Raw genomic sequence first — 21,222 nt, 5'->3', positions numbered from 1 at the left:
TGGCAGCTGTTCTGCACAGGGCTATAAGAAACTACAGGTGATCTGCATAGCCCAGACCATCATGGAAGACAGCCTTCCATCCGCTGACTTCATTTACATGACTTGGTGCCGCGGAAAGGCTGCCAACATCAAAGACCCATCCTACCCCAGTAATGATTTACTGCAACCTCTTCCATTAGGCAGAAGATACAGGAGCCCAAACATACGCATCAGCAGGTACAGGAGCAGCTTCCTCCCAGCCATTATTAGACAGATGAATGGACTCTCTAGCCTCAAATAATGATGATCTTGCCCTGTGCAATGTAACTGTGAATAAGTCTTTTCGATCTATACATACTCGCTTACTTTGATCTGCCTGTACTCCTTGTAAACAAAGTAAACTTTGGTACATGTGACAATAAATAAAATCAATCAGGGTTAATTCAAAGTTTGAAGTATGGTGGTGTGGAAGGTATGCCAGCCAATGAGGTTAGAGGTAGAGTACAATTCTGCTGCTGATAGCCCACACTGCCTCGGGGATGCCCAGGTTTGAATCGCTACATTTGTTCAAAACTATCGTGTTTAGCACTTTGGAATGCCACGCAACACAAAAGAAAATATCCTTGATGTGAAGACGGGACTGTTACCACAAGGACTGTGCAGCGATCACACCTACAAATACCATCATGAAAAAAATGCATGTGTTACAGGCAGATTGGCGAGGAGGAGGTCAAGCAGAGGTTTCCCTCTGATTTACTCCCTTGCTACAGGTCACAGAACTACTCGAGCAAACAAATATCCAGTTCTAAAGGAGTTTTTGGAATCAAACAGTCAGTTTCTCTGTCTTCAGATGCTGCTAGACCTGTTGAGTTTCTCCACCATTTTTCAGTGTTTATTTTAGATTTCCAGCACCTGCAATATATTGCTCGAGTATTCCTCAAGGATTCAGCCAGCTGATTGGTGCTAATGAGATCCTAACAGGGGAGCCACAGCTAACACTACACCCTTAGAAACAATGGGTTGGAATAGGTGGTCTCAGTATGAGCATTACTTCAGTCAACTGGGCTGTTGATTATTGCAAACATTTTTTTCCCCTCTGAATGAATTTTTAAAAAGTGAGATCACAATATCTAGTGAGGAAAGGACAAAAATGCACTTTGAGAGAGCTAGATAGTCGGAAGTGAAAGAATGAACATATTATCATCTTCTATTCCGTTCAGGTGCAAGGTGCTAGAAGCCAGTTCAGCAGCAAGTATGTCTTGAAGACTTATCCCTCAAGCAACACTGACAAATAGATTGCCTCATTCGTTATTCTTCACTATTTGTGGAGCTTGCGGTGCACGAATTGGCTGCACACTTTACAATTTATAACCCTGACTACACTTAAAATGCCAGTAGATCCTCCGAGATGCATTGTCAAGAACTGTACACTGTTCTCCAGATGAGATCTAATTATGCCTTGGTATAGCAGTAGCAAAGCATCTACCACCTTCCTCACATTGTAGCCATCTAGTTATAAAGGTTAATAATGCTCTAGCCTTTTACTTAACTTTGTATCCACTACATTGTGCTGACCTTTGTACATGGACCACAGCTGAAATGCTGAGTATCGTTATGGTCCCCTTTTGGGAGGATGTGGTTGTATTGGAGGCAATTCAGAGGAGGTTCACTAGTTTGGTTCCAGAAAGGAGTCTGTTTTATGAAGAGAGATTAAACAGTTTAGATCCATACTCTCTGGAACTTGGAAGAATGACAGAAGATAGAGATGCTAAAGGGTACTGACAAAGTAGAAATTGAAAGGATGTTTCCTCACATGGAGCAATCTAGAAGGAGAGATCAAAGTTTTAGGATAAGGGATAGCAGATTTATAATGGAGAATGAGAAGAAATTTACTTCCCTCAAATGGTCGTGAATCTGTGATAGTCACTACTCCAGAGTATGGTGGATGCTGGGACATTGAGTAAACTTAAAACAGCAGATAGACCAATTTTATTAGTAATGGGTTGAAGGGTTATGCAGAGCAGGCAGTAAAGTGGAGATGAGGCAGAGAGGAGATGAGATCAGTCATGATGAACCGAATTAAATGGTGGAACAGGCTCGACAGACTGAATGGCCCACTTATGTTGATATGTATCAATTTATCTTGGCAATTCTATACTTCTTACAATGCCACTTTTTTTGTTTTTAGTAAACATATATGCATGGTTCTCTCCTTTGTTGCCCAAGACACTAGTAATAATAATTAGTGGAGGCCCCAGCAGAGATCCTAATGGGATACTATTCATTACTTCCTATCAAGACATATCCATTATTCCTTCTGTCTTCTACTGTCCAATAAGGTCAGTGTTTTGTCTTGAATACCATGAGCTAATAGTCTCATGTAGAACCAGATTCAAGATTTTATGGAAATCTAAACAAAACTACACTTGTAGACATTCCAATCTACTACATTCTTACTTCCTCAATATATTCAATTAGCTTCATTAGACAAGACTTGCACTTTACAAATCCTTGTGGCTCTCTCCAGTCAGATGAAACTTCTGTAAATGCCCTGGCATTATGCTTATAGATTCAATAATTTCCTAAAGTATGCTGGGTCAGCAATCCATAATTTCTTTGATCGACAATCCCTACATTTTAAAAAATAAAGTAATAGTTGCAGATTTTTAAATACAGAGACAATTCCTGACAAGACTATTTTGGGAGATTGTGACCATTATATCTGCATTTTCCTCATCTGCTTCCTATAAAATCCTGGAGGCGGAAACCATCCTGTCCTGAGGATCAGAGTCTTCAAGATTTTTTTTTCCGATAGAGTCTTCCATTTTGCTTAGACAGCTCCTGTCTGAGTTATTATTATCTTCAATGTCAGGTATCATTTTTCCTAATTTGAAGATTAACTCCTAGTATTTATTTAACAAACTTGTTTGCAAGAACAAATAAACCACCCACATTATGCTTTTTGTTCTATTGGCCTCTTTTCTAATATCTTATCAAAAGCAACCAATAAGCAATGCCATTCCATAAGCCCTGATCATCAATTTAATTTTCTCTTCAACTTCACCTATAAACAAACAATTGCAGATTAATTTGCTTTTGGTTTTTCTAGAACAAAGAAATCCACATTGCAGGATAGCTGCATCTGCTAAATATCACCCAACAAAAGAACAGTCAAGCCAGTTTAAATGTCAAGTTTTGATTGGGACTATGATCCACTCCATATCAAGTCTAAGTATAACATGAAGGACTGACAGAAGGCAACATTCATACACAGCTGCACAACTGCAGGTATCTCACACATGCTTCCATTTACCTTATTTTCAAAGTTGAGATTTGGTTTTAAATACAACAGACCTTTTAGCCAGCTGTACAGGAACTCCATTAGATTAGCAAATGGAAGTCTGTCATTAGTCACAGGTTAATTTGCCTCTTGAGAATTTTAAAATGTTTAATTCATATCTTAAATATTAAAATAAGGAAATAAGGTAGCTCAATATAAAGAAACAATGGAAGCATGAGAGTTTGTTTTATATAAAATCTTGAAATTTCTTAATTAACAAAACTTGCATCCACTTAGTGCTTTTCACAACCTCAAGATGTCTCAAAGCACTTCACAGTTGATGAAATGCTTTTTCAGAGTGTAATAATCATTGCAATACAGGGAAAAAAAAGAACAGGCAATCTGTACAGGGCGACAAGAACAACATCAATACAAATTGTCACATACTAATGACCAAGTCATTAGAAGGATACATATTAGCAACTACAACAAGGAGAACTCCCTTATTCTTCAAATTAACATTGTTACATATTTGCATCTACCTGAGTGGGCATTTGAGCACTCTGTTTAATGCAAAGACTCACATCATTCACACATCTTTAAACACCCACATTGATATTGAATAAAATTCAGAACTAACTTAAAGCATCCTTGATTTCTGATTGAGGTCAGAATCATACAGCAAGGAAATAGACCCTTTGGTCCAATCCGTCTGTACCCACCAGATTTGCCAGCATTTTGCCATGTCCCTCTGAAACCCTTCATATGCGCATTCAGATGCTTTTGAAATTATATACACCTCCACCACTTTGCCTGGCAGCTCATTCCACACGTGGATCACAGTCTGCATGAAAAAGTTGCCCCTCAGCTCTTTTCAAAATCTGTTCCTTCTCATCTTCTGTAGGTTTGGATTGGCCTCACCCTGAGGAAAATTACCTTGGCTATTCACCCTACCCATGGCCCTCATGATTTTATAAAGCTCTATGGTCACCCTCCAGCCTCAGAAACTCGGTGTAATATTAAACAAACAAATAGTTTGTGTCAGTATTTTCTGTAGAGAAGAACGTGGAAGCAAGGGAACCTGTTGAAAAAAAGTGATATCTTAAAAAGAAAGAGTTCATATCACAGAACAGGAGGTGCTGGAGGTCACAAAAGTAGATAAATCCCCAGGATTTGATCAGATGTTTCCAAGAACTTTGTGGGAAGGTAGAGAAAAGATTGCTAGGCCCCTTGCTGAGATGTGTGTGTTATCGGCAGCACCAGGCGAGGTGCCGGAAGACTGGAAGGTAGATAATGGGCGTGGGGAGAGGCATTATTTAAAAGCAACTCGAAGGAAAAACCAGGAACTAAAGAGAGGAGAGCCTTGTGGCCTTGTGTCAGTGGTTGGTAAGTTGTTGCAGGGGACTTGAAGGGATAGATTTACATGTATTCTGAGTGGCAAGAACGGATAGTCAGCATTGCTTTCTAAATGGGAAATCTTGTTTCATGATCACCAGAACCTGACAGTGGACTTTTATTCATTAGTTACATTTACAGTTCACCAGCTGCTATGGTGGATCTCACTTATCATTTTTGGAATATTAATTCAGGCATCTGGATTACTAGCCCAACAACATTACCATTATGCTACTCTCCCTGACTATACAAAACTATTTGTCAATGATTACATTTAAGTAAACTCAAAGTGCCCAATTGATGATTCACTAAAATATTTTTTAAAATTACTGCCTGATTCTATATTCAACTTCAGGAGGTTTAGAAAAGCTAGTTTGGATTGAACAATCGCTCACCATTCCCATGGGAAAGTTTGCTGGAAGTCTTGTTTTGCACCACCACCTCCACTGTACTCCCCCCTTCTCGCATATCCAGCTAAGAATGGATATTCACTGTGTCGAGAAATCTTGGGTGTGAACACACATCGCTAAGCTTCAATTCATTCAAAACTCCCACTGTTCATGGTGTTAGTGCTCTTGAAAAAGGATTAAATTGTCAGCTGTATTTGAACAGTTTTCAAGGCTTTATGGACCAATCACACACCTCACACTTTTGTTTTTAAAAAGTGACAAGCTCAAGCAAACCTGAATTTTTTAAAAAAGGGAATGTTCCAGAGCTGTCCAGTCTCCCAGCTGTGAGAACAAGTCTGTGCCTCTTGCGAATTGATCTAGCTCAAAAGCCAGTTAAAAAAAGCAAAAATGATGAAACTGGGTAATAAAACATAAGGGACATGATGCTGAGCACATCCCAGCAGCTCAATCATACAATATCTGATCATTAATCGCCATCAAAGCACTGGCCTAACGCCAGGCTTTACCACATAGCCACAAAACTCCAAGAAGCGGGGAGGAGGAGAGTAGATTTTGTTTTTAAAAAGTGATGTTGCAAGCCAGAAAAGCAGCTAAATAATTCCACATAAAAGTTCTGCAGCCTTACTTGTCTGATGCCATTCTCAAAGGCCCGTATTGCAAGGGATGCTGGGCCATCCACAGTTTTTCCATCATCATCTGGTCCCCAGCTGGCACTGTAGATGTCAATGTGCTGAGGGCTCAAACTGAGAGACTTTGCTTCCACCATATCTGTCACATCACCATCCAGCATGCGAACACCTAATGGAATTTCAACAAATTAAAGATGGCCTTAGCATAATCATTTGCACCTGCAGTACCTCAACAAGTGATAGCAAGTAAAGGAAAAGCTTTCAAAGGAAGAAAAATCGGATAGGAATACTGCTATTCAAATTATTCTGTATTTTAAATAATGCAAAAAACTGTGTACATATAAAAAACTTTTATTCATAGAAAAAAAAATTGTTTTCCTTGCCTCATACTTGCCAAAGAAGGTTACCTCTTGCTTTCTATTAAGCCATTCTGTATTTTCTCACCGTTAGTTCAAAACTGCACCCCAAACCATTCTATAAAGCATGAACGGAGTCCAATACTTCCTCTGGGGGTGAACATAGGGTATGGAAGATTTAATATTTCAAATGCAAATCCAAAGAGACCTTAACCCAAGAGAACTCACTTCTGGCCAAGAATTTTGCATTGCTTGTTTTTGCTGGCTGAGGAATTAAAGAAAGTATAAGTGAAAAAGGAAAAAAAAATAAGAATTTCAACTGAAGTAAGGAAAATTTAGATAATGATCCTTCAGTTAAAGATAGTGATCGGAAATACGAAACTCTTTCCAAAACACTCATGACAGGTTGGAAAAGCGAACTTAAACTCTACCCAGAAATGATGGTCTTGAAACTACAGTATTCAAGGATGGATATGTACAAACATATTAGGTGAAACCGATTCTATCACAGATGAAACTAAAATGTTGACATGAATGAAGCCATATTCAAAAATGGAAGCAACATTCTGCACTGCACTTCTTTGCCTTCTCAATAAGACACAGCCGAAAGTTTTATGGCAGGGTATCAATTGAGTTAGTAAGTATTGCTATACTGAGGATGTTAAGTCAGTTTGCCAACAGAATAAAATTAGAGAGTGCACTTCACTGACCTACTATGGGAATCAATTAGTTAATTTGGCCGGATGGATTTGGGTTAGGGTTAGCACTAACAATGGGACTTACAATGCAGAATGACTCTGACTGTACAGATTCCATTCCCATACTGCTAGAGTTCACCATTAAAGGTCCTACTTTCTGACTTTGCCCCTAGCGTGGGAGATGCCGAATATCCAATTAAATACGGGCATTTACAGCCTTGCTGGGAATTCACACATCCCTTTTTAAAAGGATGGGCGAACAAAAGGACTATGGAATCCCTAGGCCATTTGTCTCGGTTTCATGTGACAAAAAAAGGAGAGATTGAATCACAATTTCCATTGATTCAGGATGCCACAGACCCTCAACTGTGTTTATGGTCACCACTTCCAAACCAAACTGGGTGAATTGCAAAGGTGCTAAATCTCAACACAGCCTACAGGAATCAACATTAACACCACCCTTCATTTGGAAACTATTCTGAATATATGAAAAATCACTTGGTGAGACAGTCATGTTTTCTGCCGTTAATAATCAGGTAAAAGCCGTCTTTTCAACAGTTCCACCCAAAGCAGAAGTAACAGTTCAGCCAATGTTATACTCCATAACCACCTGATGAAGAAGCAATGCTCCAAAAGCTAGTGTTCCAAAAAAACCAATTGGACCAAAACCTGGTATTCAAAGTTTGAGAGAAGATTTGTAGCTCGGGTGCTCGTTGTTGTGGTTCTATTCGCCAACCTGGGAATTTGCATTGCAGACGTTTCATCCCCTGTCTAGGTGACCAGCTATCCTAAGTAGCCACACACGCAGATGACAAGCAACATGAATTCGACTGGGACAACACTACTATTACAGGACAAGCCAAACAGAGAACAGCCAGGGAATTCCTAGAGGCATGGCACTCATCCACAGATTCAATCAATAAGCACATCGACCTGGACCCAATATACCGGCCACTGTAGCAGACAGCTGGAACTGACAACCGGAAGCGGCAGAGACAGGCCACTATAAATGCCGGAGGAAACACACAGAAGCGCTTCACAGGAGGCTCCCAAGCACTGAGGATGTCACCTAGACAAGGGACGAAAACGTCTGCAACACAAATTCCCAGCTTGGCGAACAGAACCACTATAACCTGGTATTGTGTGATTTTTAACTTTGTACACAACAGCCCAACACCGCCATCTCCAAAATCAGCTAATCTGTGACCTTGATTCAGAACAGCAGCCACAGCAAGCAACTGCTGGAATTGAAAGTCATGTGAAAATCATCTTCCTAGAAATTCAACTACAGGAAATATCAGGTTCTTGACAATCCTTTGCTTTATAGGCACTGACTTCAACTTTCATACATCAAAACTATTTCAAAACAACTTCAGGCCAACCACATAGGACATACATAAATCAGATTGAGAAAATTATCTTCACTTATGTACATTTACAGATTATAATGTACAATCTGTTTGTCAAAACATACAAGAGATCAAGTGTGAAATATCACACTTAATTTACGCATGTCTGGGAGAATAAATGACCTTTGTTTTAATCTTATGAAAGGATGTGGCCAAATTATTTAATTGGATCTGTATCCTAAGAGAAAATAAGTACCTCTTCCATATAAAACACATTGTCCACAGGCAGAGGATGTATGCATTTTGTCTATGACATCTGTGTAAACAATAGCTTTACAATGAAAAATCTCTATTTTTAGTTTTCTGAATGGGGAACCTGTTACTGGTGATGAGCACTAGGTTCAGTCTTGGGTAAGGAAGTAACAATGCATAACTATCTTTGCTGCTCCTATAGCTATGTTCAGAATTAAACAGCGTTTGGCTGAATCGAATGGCCATAGCATTCGAATATGGGTGCAAGGATTTTCAATATGGAGAGGACATATTGCACAAGTGTTTTGATCCACACATTCTTAGATTATTTCAGCAGACAGCACAAAACCTTCTATGTACCTTGGAGTTGAAAAATAATTAAGGAAATTCTATTTTGGTCAGGGACAGTATATAAAGAAATCAAATCCCAATGAACCTCCTTTTCTAATCTTCTCGCACCCTCAAAATTATGAAAGATTGTTTTTGGAGATTGAATCCTCACAATCCTTCTTGAAACCATGAGAAGGATTTCTAGAAAGTAAAGGTAATATGAACATACAGCAAATGGATGGACGACCATCTCATTGAAGGACCATTACCTCAACAAATACTAATTATATCAGGTGCCAAAACAACCATCATAGTTTTGCCTGAACACTTCTCACAAAGTCGGCTGCTGGGACTGTAATAAACAACCTTACCAAAAACTTATGGTATTAAGAATGGACTCTATCTTGGGTTAGAATGGTTACCATTGTACTGCAGTACATGCACACTTTCAAATTCATTCTAATTAGATTTATACTTTGCTCACCAACCAACAGCTTTTAAATCACCTCTTTCAAATTTGTTTCTCTGATTCAAATTTTCTTTAAACAGTGAAATTCACAACTGAACTTGGAGGAACTGTTTGGGAGAAGTTCACAGCACAGAATCAGATAAGTGAATTGTTTTAAGTGTGGCCTACAGAAAGTCTGCAGTAGTGAGTAGAGTGGGTTCTTTCTTGAGTATATGTTTTTTGAGATATGTCTCATGATTAAACTTAAAATATAAACCATAACTATTAATTTAACCTGGGGCAGTGTTTGTAGAGGGATAAGACGGTGTTATTTTCTGGGTCTGTAGGTTGTGAAGGTGCAAATATGGCCTTTAGTAGAGTGAAACGTGCTTGTCAGATGTGGGAGATTAAAGAAAGTTTAAGGGTTACTGCGGATTATATCTGCAATAAATGCTGTTGGTTGTGAATCTTATCAGATCAAATAGATAGGTTGGAGTGACAGCTAGAAGCGATGAGGAATTTGTAATAGCAACAGTATGTGATGAATGGCAGTTATTTGGGGGGGGGGGGGGGGGGGAGTCTCAGATATAGTCACATAGATGGTTAACTCCAGGAAAGATGAGAGAGGTAGACAGCTAGTGCAGGAGTCTACTGTGGCCATACCCATTTCAAACAAGTATGCTGTTTTGGAAAACGTAGGGGGTGATGGATTCTCAGGGGAACGTCGCACGAACAGCTAAGTTTCTGGTATTGAGACTGGCTCTAATGCAACGAGGGGTATGCCGGGTTCCAAGAGATCAATTGTGTTCGGGGACAGAGGGGTATAGACAGACGTTTCTGGGGCCAGCAGCGAAAAATCAGAATGGTGTGTTGCTTCCCTGGTGCCAGGATCAAGGACGTCTCAGAGAGGGTGCAGAATGTTCTCATGGGGCAAGGGGTCAGCAAGAGGTCATTGTCCACATTGGAACCAACGACATTGGGTTGAGACTCTGAAGGGAGATTTCACAGAGAGAGAGAGAGAGTGAGCGTGGGAGAGCGAGGGCGGGAGGGGTAGGGGATTTTTGATAAGGGATAGCATTACAGCTGTGCTGAGGGAGGATATTCCTGAAAAGACATCCAGGAAAGTTCTTTTGGTGGAACTGAGAAATAAGAAAGGGATGATAATCTTGCTGGGATTGTATTATAGACCCCCTAATTGTCAGAGGGAAATTAAGAAACAAACTTGCAAAGAGATCTCAGCTATCTGTAAGAATAATAGGGTAATTATGCTGGGGGATTTTAACTTTCTAAACATAGACTGGGAGTGCCATAGTCTTAACAAATTCCTCTCCATCTAAACCCTTAAGTGTGTACAAGAAAATGTTCTGATTCAGTATGTGGATGTACCTACTAGAGAAGGTGCAAAACTTGACCTACTCTTGGGAAATAAGGCAGGGCAGGTGACTGAGGTGTCAGGGGGAGCACTTTGGGGCCAGTGACCATAATTCTATTAGATTTAAAATAACGATGGAAAAGAATAGACCAGACCTAAATATTGTAGTTCTAAATTGGAGAAAGGCCAATTTTGACAGTATTAGTAACAAACTTTCAAAAGCTGATTGGAGGCAGATGTGCGCAGGTAAACGGACAGCTGGAAAATGAGAAGCCTTCAGAATTGAGCTAATAAGAATCCAGAGAAAGTATATTCCTGTCAGGGTGAAAGGAAAGGCTGGTAGGTATAGGGAATGCTGAATGACTAAAGAAATTGAGGGTTTGGTTAAGAAAAAGAAGGAAGCATATGTAAGGTATAGACAGGATAGATCAAGAGAATCCTTAGAAGAGTATAAAGGAAGTAGGAGTATACTTAAGATAATCAGGAGGATAAAAAGACGACATGAGATAGCTTTGGCAAATAGAATTAAGGAGAATCCAAAGGGCTTTTACAAATATATTAAAGACAAAAGGGTAACAAGGGAGAGAATAGGGCCCCTCAACAATCAGCAAGGCAGCCTTTGTGTGGAGCCAAGAAAATGGGGGAGATAGTAAATGAATATTTTGCATCAGTATTTACTGTGGAAAAGGATATGGAAGATATAGGCTGTAGGGAAATTGATGGTGACATCTTGCAAAATGTCCAAATTATAGAGGAGGAAGTGCTAGATATCTTGAAATGGTTAAAGGTCGATAAATCCCTCAGAGCTGATCAGGTGTACCGAGAACTCTGTGGGAAGCTAGGGAAGTGATTGCTGGGCCTCTTGCTGAGATATTTGTATCATCGATAGTGAGGTACCAGAAGATTGGAGGTTGGCAAACGTGGTGCCACTGTTTAAGAAGGGTGGTAAAGACAAGCTAGGGAACTATAGACCGGTGAGCCTGACCTCGGTGGTGGGCAAGTTGTTGGAGGGAATCCTGAGGGACAGGATGTTCATGTATTTGGAAAGGCAAGGACTGATTCAGGAGAGTCAACATGGCTTTGTACATGGGAAATCATGTCTCAAACTTGATTGAGTTTTTTGAAGAAGCAACAAAGAAGATTGCTGAGGGCAGAGTGGTAGATGTGATCTATATGGACTTCCGAAAGGCCTTCGACAAGGTTCCCCATGGGAGACCGATTAGCAAGGTTAGATCTCACGGAATACAGGGAGAACTAGCCATTTGGATACTGAACTAGCTCAAAGGTTGAAGACAGAGGGTGGTGGTTGTGGAGGATTGTTTTTCAGACTGGAGGTCTGTGACCAGTGGAGTGCCACAAGGATCGGTGCTGGTTCCTCTACTTTTTGTCATTTACATAAATAATTGAGATGCGAGCATAAGAGGTACAGTTAGTAAGTTTGCAGATGACACCAAAATTGGAGGTGTAGTGGACAGCGAAGAAGGTTACCTCAGATTACAACAGGATCTTGACCAGATGGGCCAATGGGCTGAGAAGTGGCAGATGGAGTTTAATTCAGATAAATGCAAGGTGCTGTATTTTGGAAAAACAAATCTTAGCAGGACTTATATACTTAATGGAAAGGCCCTTGGGAGTGTTGATGAACAAAGAAACCTTGGAGTACAGATTCATAGCTCCTTGAAAGTAGAGTCGCAGGTAGATAGGATAGTGAAGGTGGTGTTTGGTATGTTTTCTTTTATTGGTCACAGCATTGAGTACAGGAGTTGGGAGGTCATGTTGTGGCTGTACAGGACATTGGTTAGGCCACTGTTGGAATATTGCATGCAATTCTGGTCTCCTACTGATCAGAAAGATGTTGTGAAACTTGAAAGGGTTCAGAAAAGATTTACAAGGATGTTACCAGGGTTGGAGGATGTGTGCTATGGGGATAGGCTGAACAGGCTGGGGCTGTTTTCCCTGGAGCGTTGGAGGCTGAGGGGTGACCTTATAGAGGTTTACAATATTACGAGGGGCATGGATAGGATAAGTAGACAAGGTCTTTTCCATGGCATCGGGGAGACCAGAACTAGAGGGCATAGGTTTAGGGCGAGAGGGGAAAGATAGAAAAGAGATCCAAGGGGCAACTTGTTCATGCAAAGGGTGATACATATATGAAATGAGCTGCCAGAGTAAGTGGTGGAGGCTGGTACAGTTGCAACATTTAAAAGGCATTTGGATGGGTATATGAACAGGAAGGGTTTGGAGGGATATATGGGCAGGCAGGTGGAACTAGATTGGATTGGGATATCTGGTCGGCATGGACGGGTTGGAGCGAAGGGTCTGCTTCCATGCTGTACATCTCCATGACTATCTTGGGATGTTGGTCCCTAAGGCACCCATAAGTCATCCATTAACCCCATCAAACTGGTACCAATGAGTGTTAATATATTTAGTTAACCATTAGACAAGGGAATAGGCAACAAGAAATGATTGTGCATTAGACACCATAGCAATGCACATTCCGTCTATCAAAGCTTTATTTTGGCTGATTTTTAATGTCCTTCCTTTATCTAGGAGGTAGTGAAGATAATTGTAACACTTAGTCCCTACCTTAGGTAATGATCACATCACAGAGGAAGAATTTAACAGCAAAAATGTTCCTGATAAGTTAGGAAGTTAAAGATTATTGGGATCAGTGGGAATGTGGTGTCATTAGATTAACCAAGTTCTTAGTGAATTGTGTAGCAGGCTCGAGGGGCCTTGAGTGATCCACTCTAGTTTCGAACTGGTGTTTATACAGTCATAAGACTTCGAACAGCAGAGTGAATATAGCTTTGCATCATAGAGCAGCAATTATCCCATTAAATTTAAAATGCATCCGCTAACTCAAATTGCACTTTTTTACCTCTTTCATCAAAGTGAAATTTAAGCTGTGGAAATGTGAGCCATTTCCCTCATTGTCTGAATGCAATTTTACTCGCAGCAAGTTTATTGCTGAGCCACACGGTGATATTCAGGGACCTCGTGACCTAAATCAGTCAGTTAAGCATTTTGTGCTCCACCAGTTGAGAGATAAAACAGAGGAGAACCAATGTATTCAAGAAGAACGGATACTCAAAAAATACAGTGCACAGATTCCTCAAGAACAAACCACGACAAGCAGACCAAACAGCCAGAAACCCTAACCACCTTACCATACAAAGAAGTTTCAGAAATGACAGCCAGACTACTAAGACCCCTCGGAAAACTTACAAACTTAAAAGACCAAGTACATCCCATGGACAAAACCAACGTCATCTACAAAATTCCATGCAAGGACTGCCACAAACACTACGTAGGACAAACAGGAAGAAAGTTAGCCACCAGGATACACGAACACCAGCTAGCCACAAAAATACACGACCCTCTCTCCCTCGTAGCCCTACACACGGATGGAAAAAAAACATTTTGACTGGGACAACACACCTATCCTGGGACAGGCTAAGCAAAGACATGCCAGAGAATTCCTAGAGGCCTGGCACTCCAACCACAACGCCATAAACAAACACACCGATCTAGATCAACCCTTCAGAAAACAAACAGGAAATGACATCACCACAAACCCCAGGAACCCCATCCAGGAGAAAGATTTAAATAGAAAGGAGACAACAGCTTCGCTTCACTTGGAGGTCGCTACTGATGATGTTACCTAGCCAGGTAATGAAACGTCTGGATATCAAACCTACAGCTCAGTGAGCAAACCTATACCCTAGAGATAAAATTGCTGCTGCTTCCATGTTAATGAAGTTAAGTCATTTAAAGTCAATAAAATTTTGAATTGAATTGAAACTTCCATGTCTTCAGTGCAAAGTAACAATTACAAACTAAAGATAGATACAAAATTAGACTGGAATTTGTTCCATCTACCTTCAATGCAGCTACTTTACAAGCTATGTCAGATTCCACTTTGTGGGTCTCATAACAGTTATGATAGTTATACGACTAATAGTTTATGTTCAGGCTGTTCCACAAAGTCACTGTCAAGCTTGGCTTTAAGAAAACAGAGAAACAATGGGCCTAGCTGTTAACCTTAAACCACAACTACATAGCACTTATCACTTAGTTACTAATATAAACCACAGTTATTTGAAATCAGCTGTAAATAAGGAGTACACTGGCATAGAATTCAGAAAGCAAATTCCCTGAGGCTTCCAACACCACTTTGTTGTATTTTCTGCATGTTCGAAGCTGGAATGGACTATGCACCTGTAGTTGAGTAACACTGAAGATTTGTTTAATAACAAAGCACAAAAGAGAGAGTATTGGCAATAGCAGTACACTTGACATCTGTGGATACTGTTTCTAATCCTGTCAACCTGGCATGCAAGATGCAGAATGTATCAGGGGCCTTTTAGTTTAAAACAAAAAAATTCCAGGCCACAATTTTGAAATAGAATTCAGCTGTTGACACAACAAAGGTCTGAGCTATTACAACTTTCACATCCTAGTAATTAGGCAGATGGCCTACATCATAGTGTTTCTCCATAACAGATAGCACTCAGGCTGAAAGAACACAAACACTGAGTTGCAAGTTGAATTCCAAGTAACCAGCTGCCCTGAAATGGTGAGCTTTACATAAACGGGACAAAGTGGCACTGACCCAATCTAAATTTTAAGTTCAGTTTGGACATGACATTGCCAAGAAGGGTATACCTATTTTTCTAATCAACCTGTTCATAGAGGTTATCACACACCTCTGGAGCAGGTGGAACTTGAACCTGGACCTCTCAGCCCAGAGGTAAGAAACTACCACTGTGCCACAACAGGACCTAAAAGAAATTCAAACCTACAATCTTCTGATATGTAGTCAGATGTGTTATCCATCGTGCCACTGACCCATTGGATCATTTCAATTTTTGCTCCATCAAAATTAGAAAGTTGATTGGTGAACTAATTGAAGTGATGAAGGTCATAAAATACTTTAGTGTGCAAAACCCCATTTCCTATAGATGAGAAGGCAAATAGCAGCACAGCAAACAATGAAACATCCTGGTTAATCTTCGAGGGATACTGGTTTGAATCATATCATGGCAGATGATGAAATTGGAGCCCAGTAACATCTAGCATTAATCCATAAAAACCCATCTGGTTTATTAATGCTCTTTAGGGAAAGAAATCTGGCATTTTTTGCCTGACCGGGCCTAAATGCGATTCCAAATTGACAGGAATGTGACAACTTTTAACCACCCTCAAATGGTCTAGCAACTGACTCCCTTATATGAAAGCAGTATCTGCTAAAACAACTCTCAGGCAACTTTGTGTGAATCTTACTCGGAAACACATATGCGCATGGTTCCAGACACTACATCATTGCATCATGAGTAAAATGTGCATATGCACAATATTGAAACCAGAATCAAAGTTGGTGGGGGAGCACAGTTCAGTGGTGGGAAGAGGGAATGCAACCCCTTCCTTGTGTGATCCAAAATGGCACACAGCAACAAATGCAGCATTGTATCAAACTGCTACAAGAGCTGAAGAAACAAATGAATTCTGTCCTGAGCCTATGCACCTGAAATGATGATGCACAGAGTTCTTATTAGTATCCAAGGGCTTCTGCCAGAATTGGGAGAGCTTGCACACAGAGTCAAACAACAGTTTGAGACAGTCATACAAGTAGAATCATGCATTACAGGCAACACCACCAATATCCCAGAGGTTGTCATGTCTCACCAACTGATCAGATTCACAAGAGGTAGTAACACAATTGTATAGAGTCAGAAGGGAGCTAGTTTGGGATAGCTTATCATAAATTTGTACCCTATTAAGTCTCATAGGCAAGGAAATCACCTGAAGATTAACATCTACCACCCTCCTTCAGTTAGCAAATAAGTAATCTTCAATGTTGCACATCTATTAGAAGCAGCACTGGGCTAGCAAAAACACAGGGTGCACGCTGGATAAGGACAATTCAAATGTCAGGTGCACCATTACTGATCAAGATTGCCTTAAAAAGGACACAGCTATTAGATCAGGCCTCTAGCAGGTGGTGAAAACACCAAGAAAAATTTTTTACTGAGCTTGTCTTCATCAGTGTACCTGTCACAGAGATATCTGTCTATGGCAGGCAGTCAACAGTGCTCAGTTAGCCACTGTGGAAATGAAGTCCTACCTTCACGCTGAACACATCATCCATCTTGTTTGGCACTCCCACTATGCTAAACGTGTCAGATTATGAGCAAATCTAGCAACTCAAAACATAGCAACAGATGCTATGGGCCATCCATAGCAGTACAATTGCATTAAACTACAATTTGTAATATCATTGCCAAGTGCAACCACCATTCCACAATTACTTTCAAACCAGGAGTTCGATTCTGATTCAAACAAAGATGACTAAAAGCATATCAGGAACACTAGTTATACCTAAACATGAGCTGCCAACTTGGCTTAACTACAACATAAAATGCCAAATAGCAGATGCATACAATAGTCATGGCTAAATGATCTCTCAACATACAGATCAGATAGAAGCTCGACATTCCTACCATACCCTAGTATAAATGATGCTAGACAATTAAGCAACTAACAGGAGGAGAAGACGGCTTCACAATATCCATAACTTAAATGATAGGGGAGCCCAGTACATGTAAATGTCAAATTTGAAGTATTTGTATCCATCTTTACTCAGATCAGCCCAATCTCTATCTCTGCCAGAGGTCCCCAGCATTACAAGTGCCAGTCTTCAACCAATTCAATTCACCCCACATTATATGAAGAAATGGCTGCAAGTATTGGATACTGCAAAGTCTATGAGCCCTGACAGTCTGACAACAATACTGAAGAGTTATATTCTAACTACGCCAAGAGCCTAGCGTTTCTACTACAGTTACAACACTGACATCTACCTGACAAATGTGGAAACTTGCCCAGATGTCCTGTCCACAAAATACAGGACAAATCCCAACCCAGTCAATTACTGCCTTTTTAGGCTACTCTCCAAAGTGATGGTGTCATTGACAATGCTATGCTGTTCCCCACTGACTTAAACTTGTCCATGTCTCTTTGCAGCTTTTGTGTCCTCCTTACAGTTTATATTTCCACCCAGTTTTGCATTATCAGCAAACTTAGCAATAGTACTCTCTTTCTCTTTGTCAAAGTTATTAATGTGGATTGTACATAGCTGAAGCCCCAGCACTGATCCTTGGCATACTCCACAGTTCGTGGCTAAGCTATGCTTAGAAGCATAAGGTGAGGGGATAACAATATTATTAGACATAGTTATGGGAAATGAGCCAGACCATGCAAGAGAAATAAAGATTGGAGAACATCTAGGCAATCAATAGAGAACCTAAAATAATGGCCTTTAAGATTGTAATAATGAATAAGTGTGGTCAAACCATTTTAATAGATGGGAGAAAAGCTGATTTTGAATGGCTGCAAATAGAACTTGGGACTATACTAACAAAAATACTAACAAACGATGGTGTGGAACTATAATGGAAAACATTTAATATGGCATTTAACTGAGTGCAGGAAAAATATATTCTGTTAAACAGAAAGAAATAAGTACTAATGAGATTCTATGGACAAATAAGGACACAATGAAATAATTGAGTTTCAGAAAGAAGGATACATTAAGTACATGGCAGAAGAGCTCATGACAAAACAAACAGATTAAGAAAGTGATCAAAGCAATTGGAAACAAAGACAATCTATGAAATTAACTTGTTAAAAAACATAGAACGAAGTAAGAATGCACCAATAACAAAAGGAAGGCTGGGATGGGAATTGAACGATTGAGCAACAGATACGATAAGAGAAAATATCATAGGAATATCACAAAGTGAGGTGGTAGTAGAAATATTAGATTATTACTGTGCTTCGGTTATTTACCAGGGATAGAGAGCAGGTCAACATGACACTGAATGAGGAGATAAGTGTTTCCAGAAAATGAGGAGGTATATTGAATAAACAAACTCAAAAGGGATAAAAAGCTGATATGCTGGACTACATTTATGCATTTTAAATGCCTCAAGGGAAGAGAATCAGCAGAGGTATATATTTAATAATTTGTTTAAAATAAAGGTGACATGCAAGAGGACACAAAATAGCACCGAAGAATCATTTTTTAAAAATGATTTTAAAACATTTTTTTTTAAATTCTGCTTGACCAATCGTACTGAAGTTTTTGAGAAGATACCAGGGGAAAAAATGTTATTGCAGCACGTGCAATTTTCTGAATTTTCAAAAGGCTTTTGTTTAGTCACCCCACAATGGGCGTATGAATCAGATTAGAGACTGGATACTCAAGGCACTAGCATCAGAATAGATTACTCATTAACTTCAAAGCAAAAAATGGAGAGGTAGTTATTCAGATTTGCAGAAGGTAGATGTGATATTTTGCAAGGATCAGCACAGGGACCACTGTAGTTCACCACGTGACTTCGGAGTCAAAACAAATTCCCAATTTGTAGATTTGAACCAGATTTTGGGATGACGAATTAGTTAATCTTGGGGGGACTGCAACAAGTTAGAAAGATCATTAATAGACTTGCGAAATAGCAAGTAAATGGCACCTGAAGTTCAGCACAGAAAAAGATGTAGTACTGCATTTGGAAGGAAGGTCATTTATGACTTAAAAGCTGCAAGACCTGGTGGCACCCTCAAGCAGATTCACGCTATCCTACTCCAATGGATGCTCCCTACACACCTTTCACCACCATTTCTGTACAAGCATACATGTGGGCACATTCCCACAACCTCACAGCTCCCACAGGTATCTGGCCCCGGACTCCTGGGGTGCAGACTCTAGAGACTGTTTTCATGGATTGCAGTCCCAGTCCTGTCCACTGCAGTTTTTAACCACACTGGGACCAGACAGCTACTGGCTGTTCAAATTGGCTATGTGCTTTCTGGGCTGGGACTTCCTCTTGAGTCAATTAAGGAGACCCATCTCTACAATAAAACACTCCTTGGATAACATTAGCTACTGACACTGCTGGTGGAGGAAAGGGAAACTCCATCCTCGTAAACATGCTGACCCTGATCTTGTGCAGTAAACATTTATAGAGCACATTACAGAATACTTTTAGAAATCCAAATACACCATGCCTGAGCTTGCCTTCATTCACATTTCTAACAATTTTCTCATTTCGATTTTACTTTCGTAAAACCAAGCTAGATTGTACAGTGATTTCTAAATGTCCTGCTGCTACTTCCTTAACAGCAAATTGCAACATTTTCTTCAATGACCGATATTGGGTTAACTGGCCAAATCTTTCCTGCTTTCCATTTCCCTCCTTTTTGTGCAGAAAGTTACATTTGTGGTGTTCCAATCTGTTAGGACCTTCCCATAATTTAGGGAATTTTGGAAGATTACAACGAATGTTTTGACTTCTATTAAGACCTTACAATGCAGGCTCTTATGATTAGGGTCTGATTAACTTTCAATCCCATTAGTTTGCCTGAATCTTCTTCCCCTCTAGTGATAATTATTGTTTCACCTTCCTCTCCCCCGATTGTATACAATTATTGAGATTTTGGTGTCTAACACAAAGAAAGGCTCCAAAAATCGGTTTGATATTTTGGAGATTGACTTGGAACCAAGGCAAATCCTTTACAGAACAAAAATCCACCTTAGCTACTCTTTTCCTTATTATATACTTGATGGCCTCACCCAGGTTTCATATTTCTTGCTTATTTATTAAATCTATTTTCTCTCTAAATATCTTCTGTTATTTTATAATATTGTTCTAATCCTTTGACCCACCACTAATCTTCATAGCATTGGACACTTTTTCTTTTGATTTAATGGCACAATTAACTTCCTCAGCTATTCATAAATGATTCAACCTTCTTGTACAGTGTTACTTCCTCAATTTTAATATACCTTTGTTGGAAGTTAAGAAATATTCCCTTATGTCAGCCATTGCTCTTTAATGTCTTTGTTTAAATTTACTCTTCCAGTTCACTTTTGCTAACTCTGTCTTCACCCCTTTGTCATGGTATCAATTGATGGTTAAGACACTGATTTCCCATCCAAGTTTATCAACCTGTAATGGAATGTGAAATTCTCGAATGTTAATGATTACTTGGCATGTGGTGATCCCTTATTATAATATAATTAATCAATTCTGTCGCATGCAATGTTACCAGATCTGATATAATCTGTTCTCTGGTAGGTTTCACGTTATGTCATGCGAAAAAAAGAAATATTCACAAAGCAAACCAAGAAATTGAAAACACTTAATGACCTTCACTTATCATTTAAACTTTCAAATAGTTGAAATAATCAACAGACGAGACTAAGTTATGCAATCCTGCCATAGTCGTGAATGGTGGTAGACAATTAAACAACTCACAGAAGGAGATGGTTCCACAGATATCCCAATCTTCAATGACAGGGGAGCCTCATGACAAAAGACAGGGCTGAAGCCTCTATCTTCTGCCAAAGAGTGAGTGGCTGATTCATCTTCGCATCCTCCTGAAGTTGCCAGCATCAGAGATGCCAGTCATAGAGATGTACAGCACAGAAACAGACCCTTTGGGTTGTATGTTTGCTCGCAGAGCTGGAAAGTTTGTTTTCAGATGTTTCATCACCATACTAGATAAGATCAGTGAGCCTCCAGCGAAGCGCTGGTGTTATGTCCCACTTTCTGTTTGTGTGTCTTGGTTTCTTAAGGTGGGTGATATCATTTCCAGTTCTTTTCTCTCAGACGGTGATAGATGGGGTCTAAATTGATGCATAGGACCTCCTGTGTGTG

General features: G+C 39.8%; 1 protein-coding gene across 4 annotated transcripts in view; it reads right to left on the bottom strand.

Annotated features, from left to right (window-relative positions):
- pcsk5b (proprotein convertase subtilisin/kexin type 5b) overlaps nt 1-21,222 on the bottom strand; it is a 375,643-nt gene that overhangs the window by 235,139 nt on the left and 119,282 nt on the right. For all 4 annotated transcript variants that reach the window (XM_072585118.1, XM_072585127.1, XM_072585146.1 and 1 more), the window contains exon 7: nt 5,690-5,862. In XM_072585118.1, coding sequence (XP_072441219.1) covers nt 5,690-5,862 — 173 coding nt within the window. The remainder of the gene's footprint in view (nt 1-5,689; nt 5,863-21,222) is intronic.

Source organism: Chiloscyllium punctatum, chromosome 2 (assembly GCF_047496795.1).
Source record: "Chiloscyllium punctatum isolate Juve2018m chromosome 2, sChiPun1.3, whole genome shotgun sequence".
Taxonomy (NCBI): Eukaryota; Metazoa; Chordata; class Chondrichthyes; order Orectolobiformes; family Hemiscylliidae; genus Chiloscyllium; species Chiloscyllium punctatum.
The sequence above is the reverse complement of the archived record's forward strand: the minus strand, read 5'-3'. Positions and strand labels throughout refer to the sequence as shown.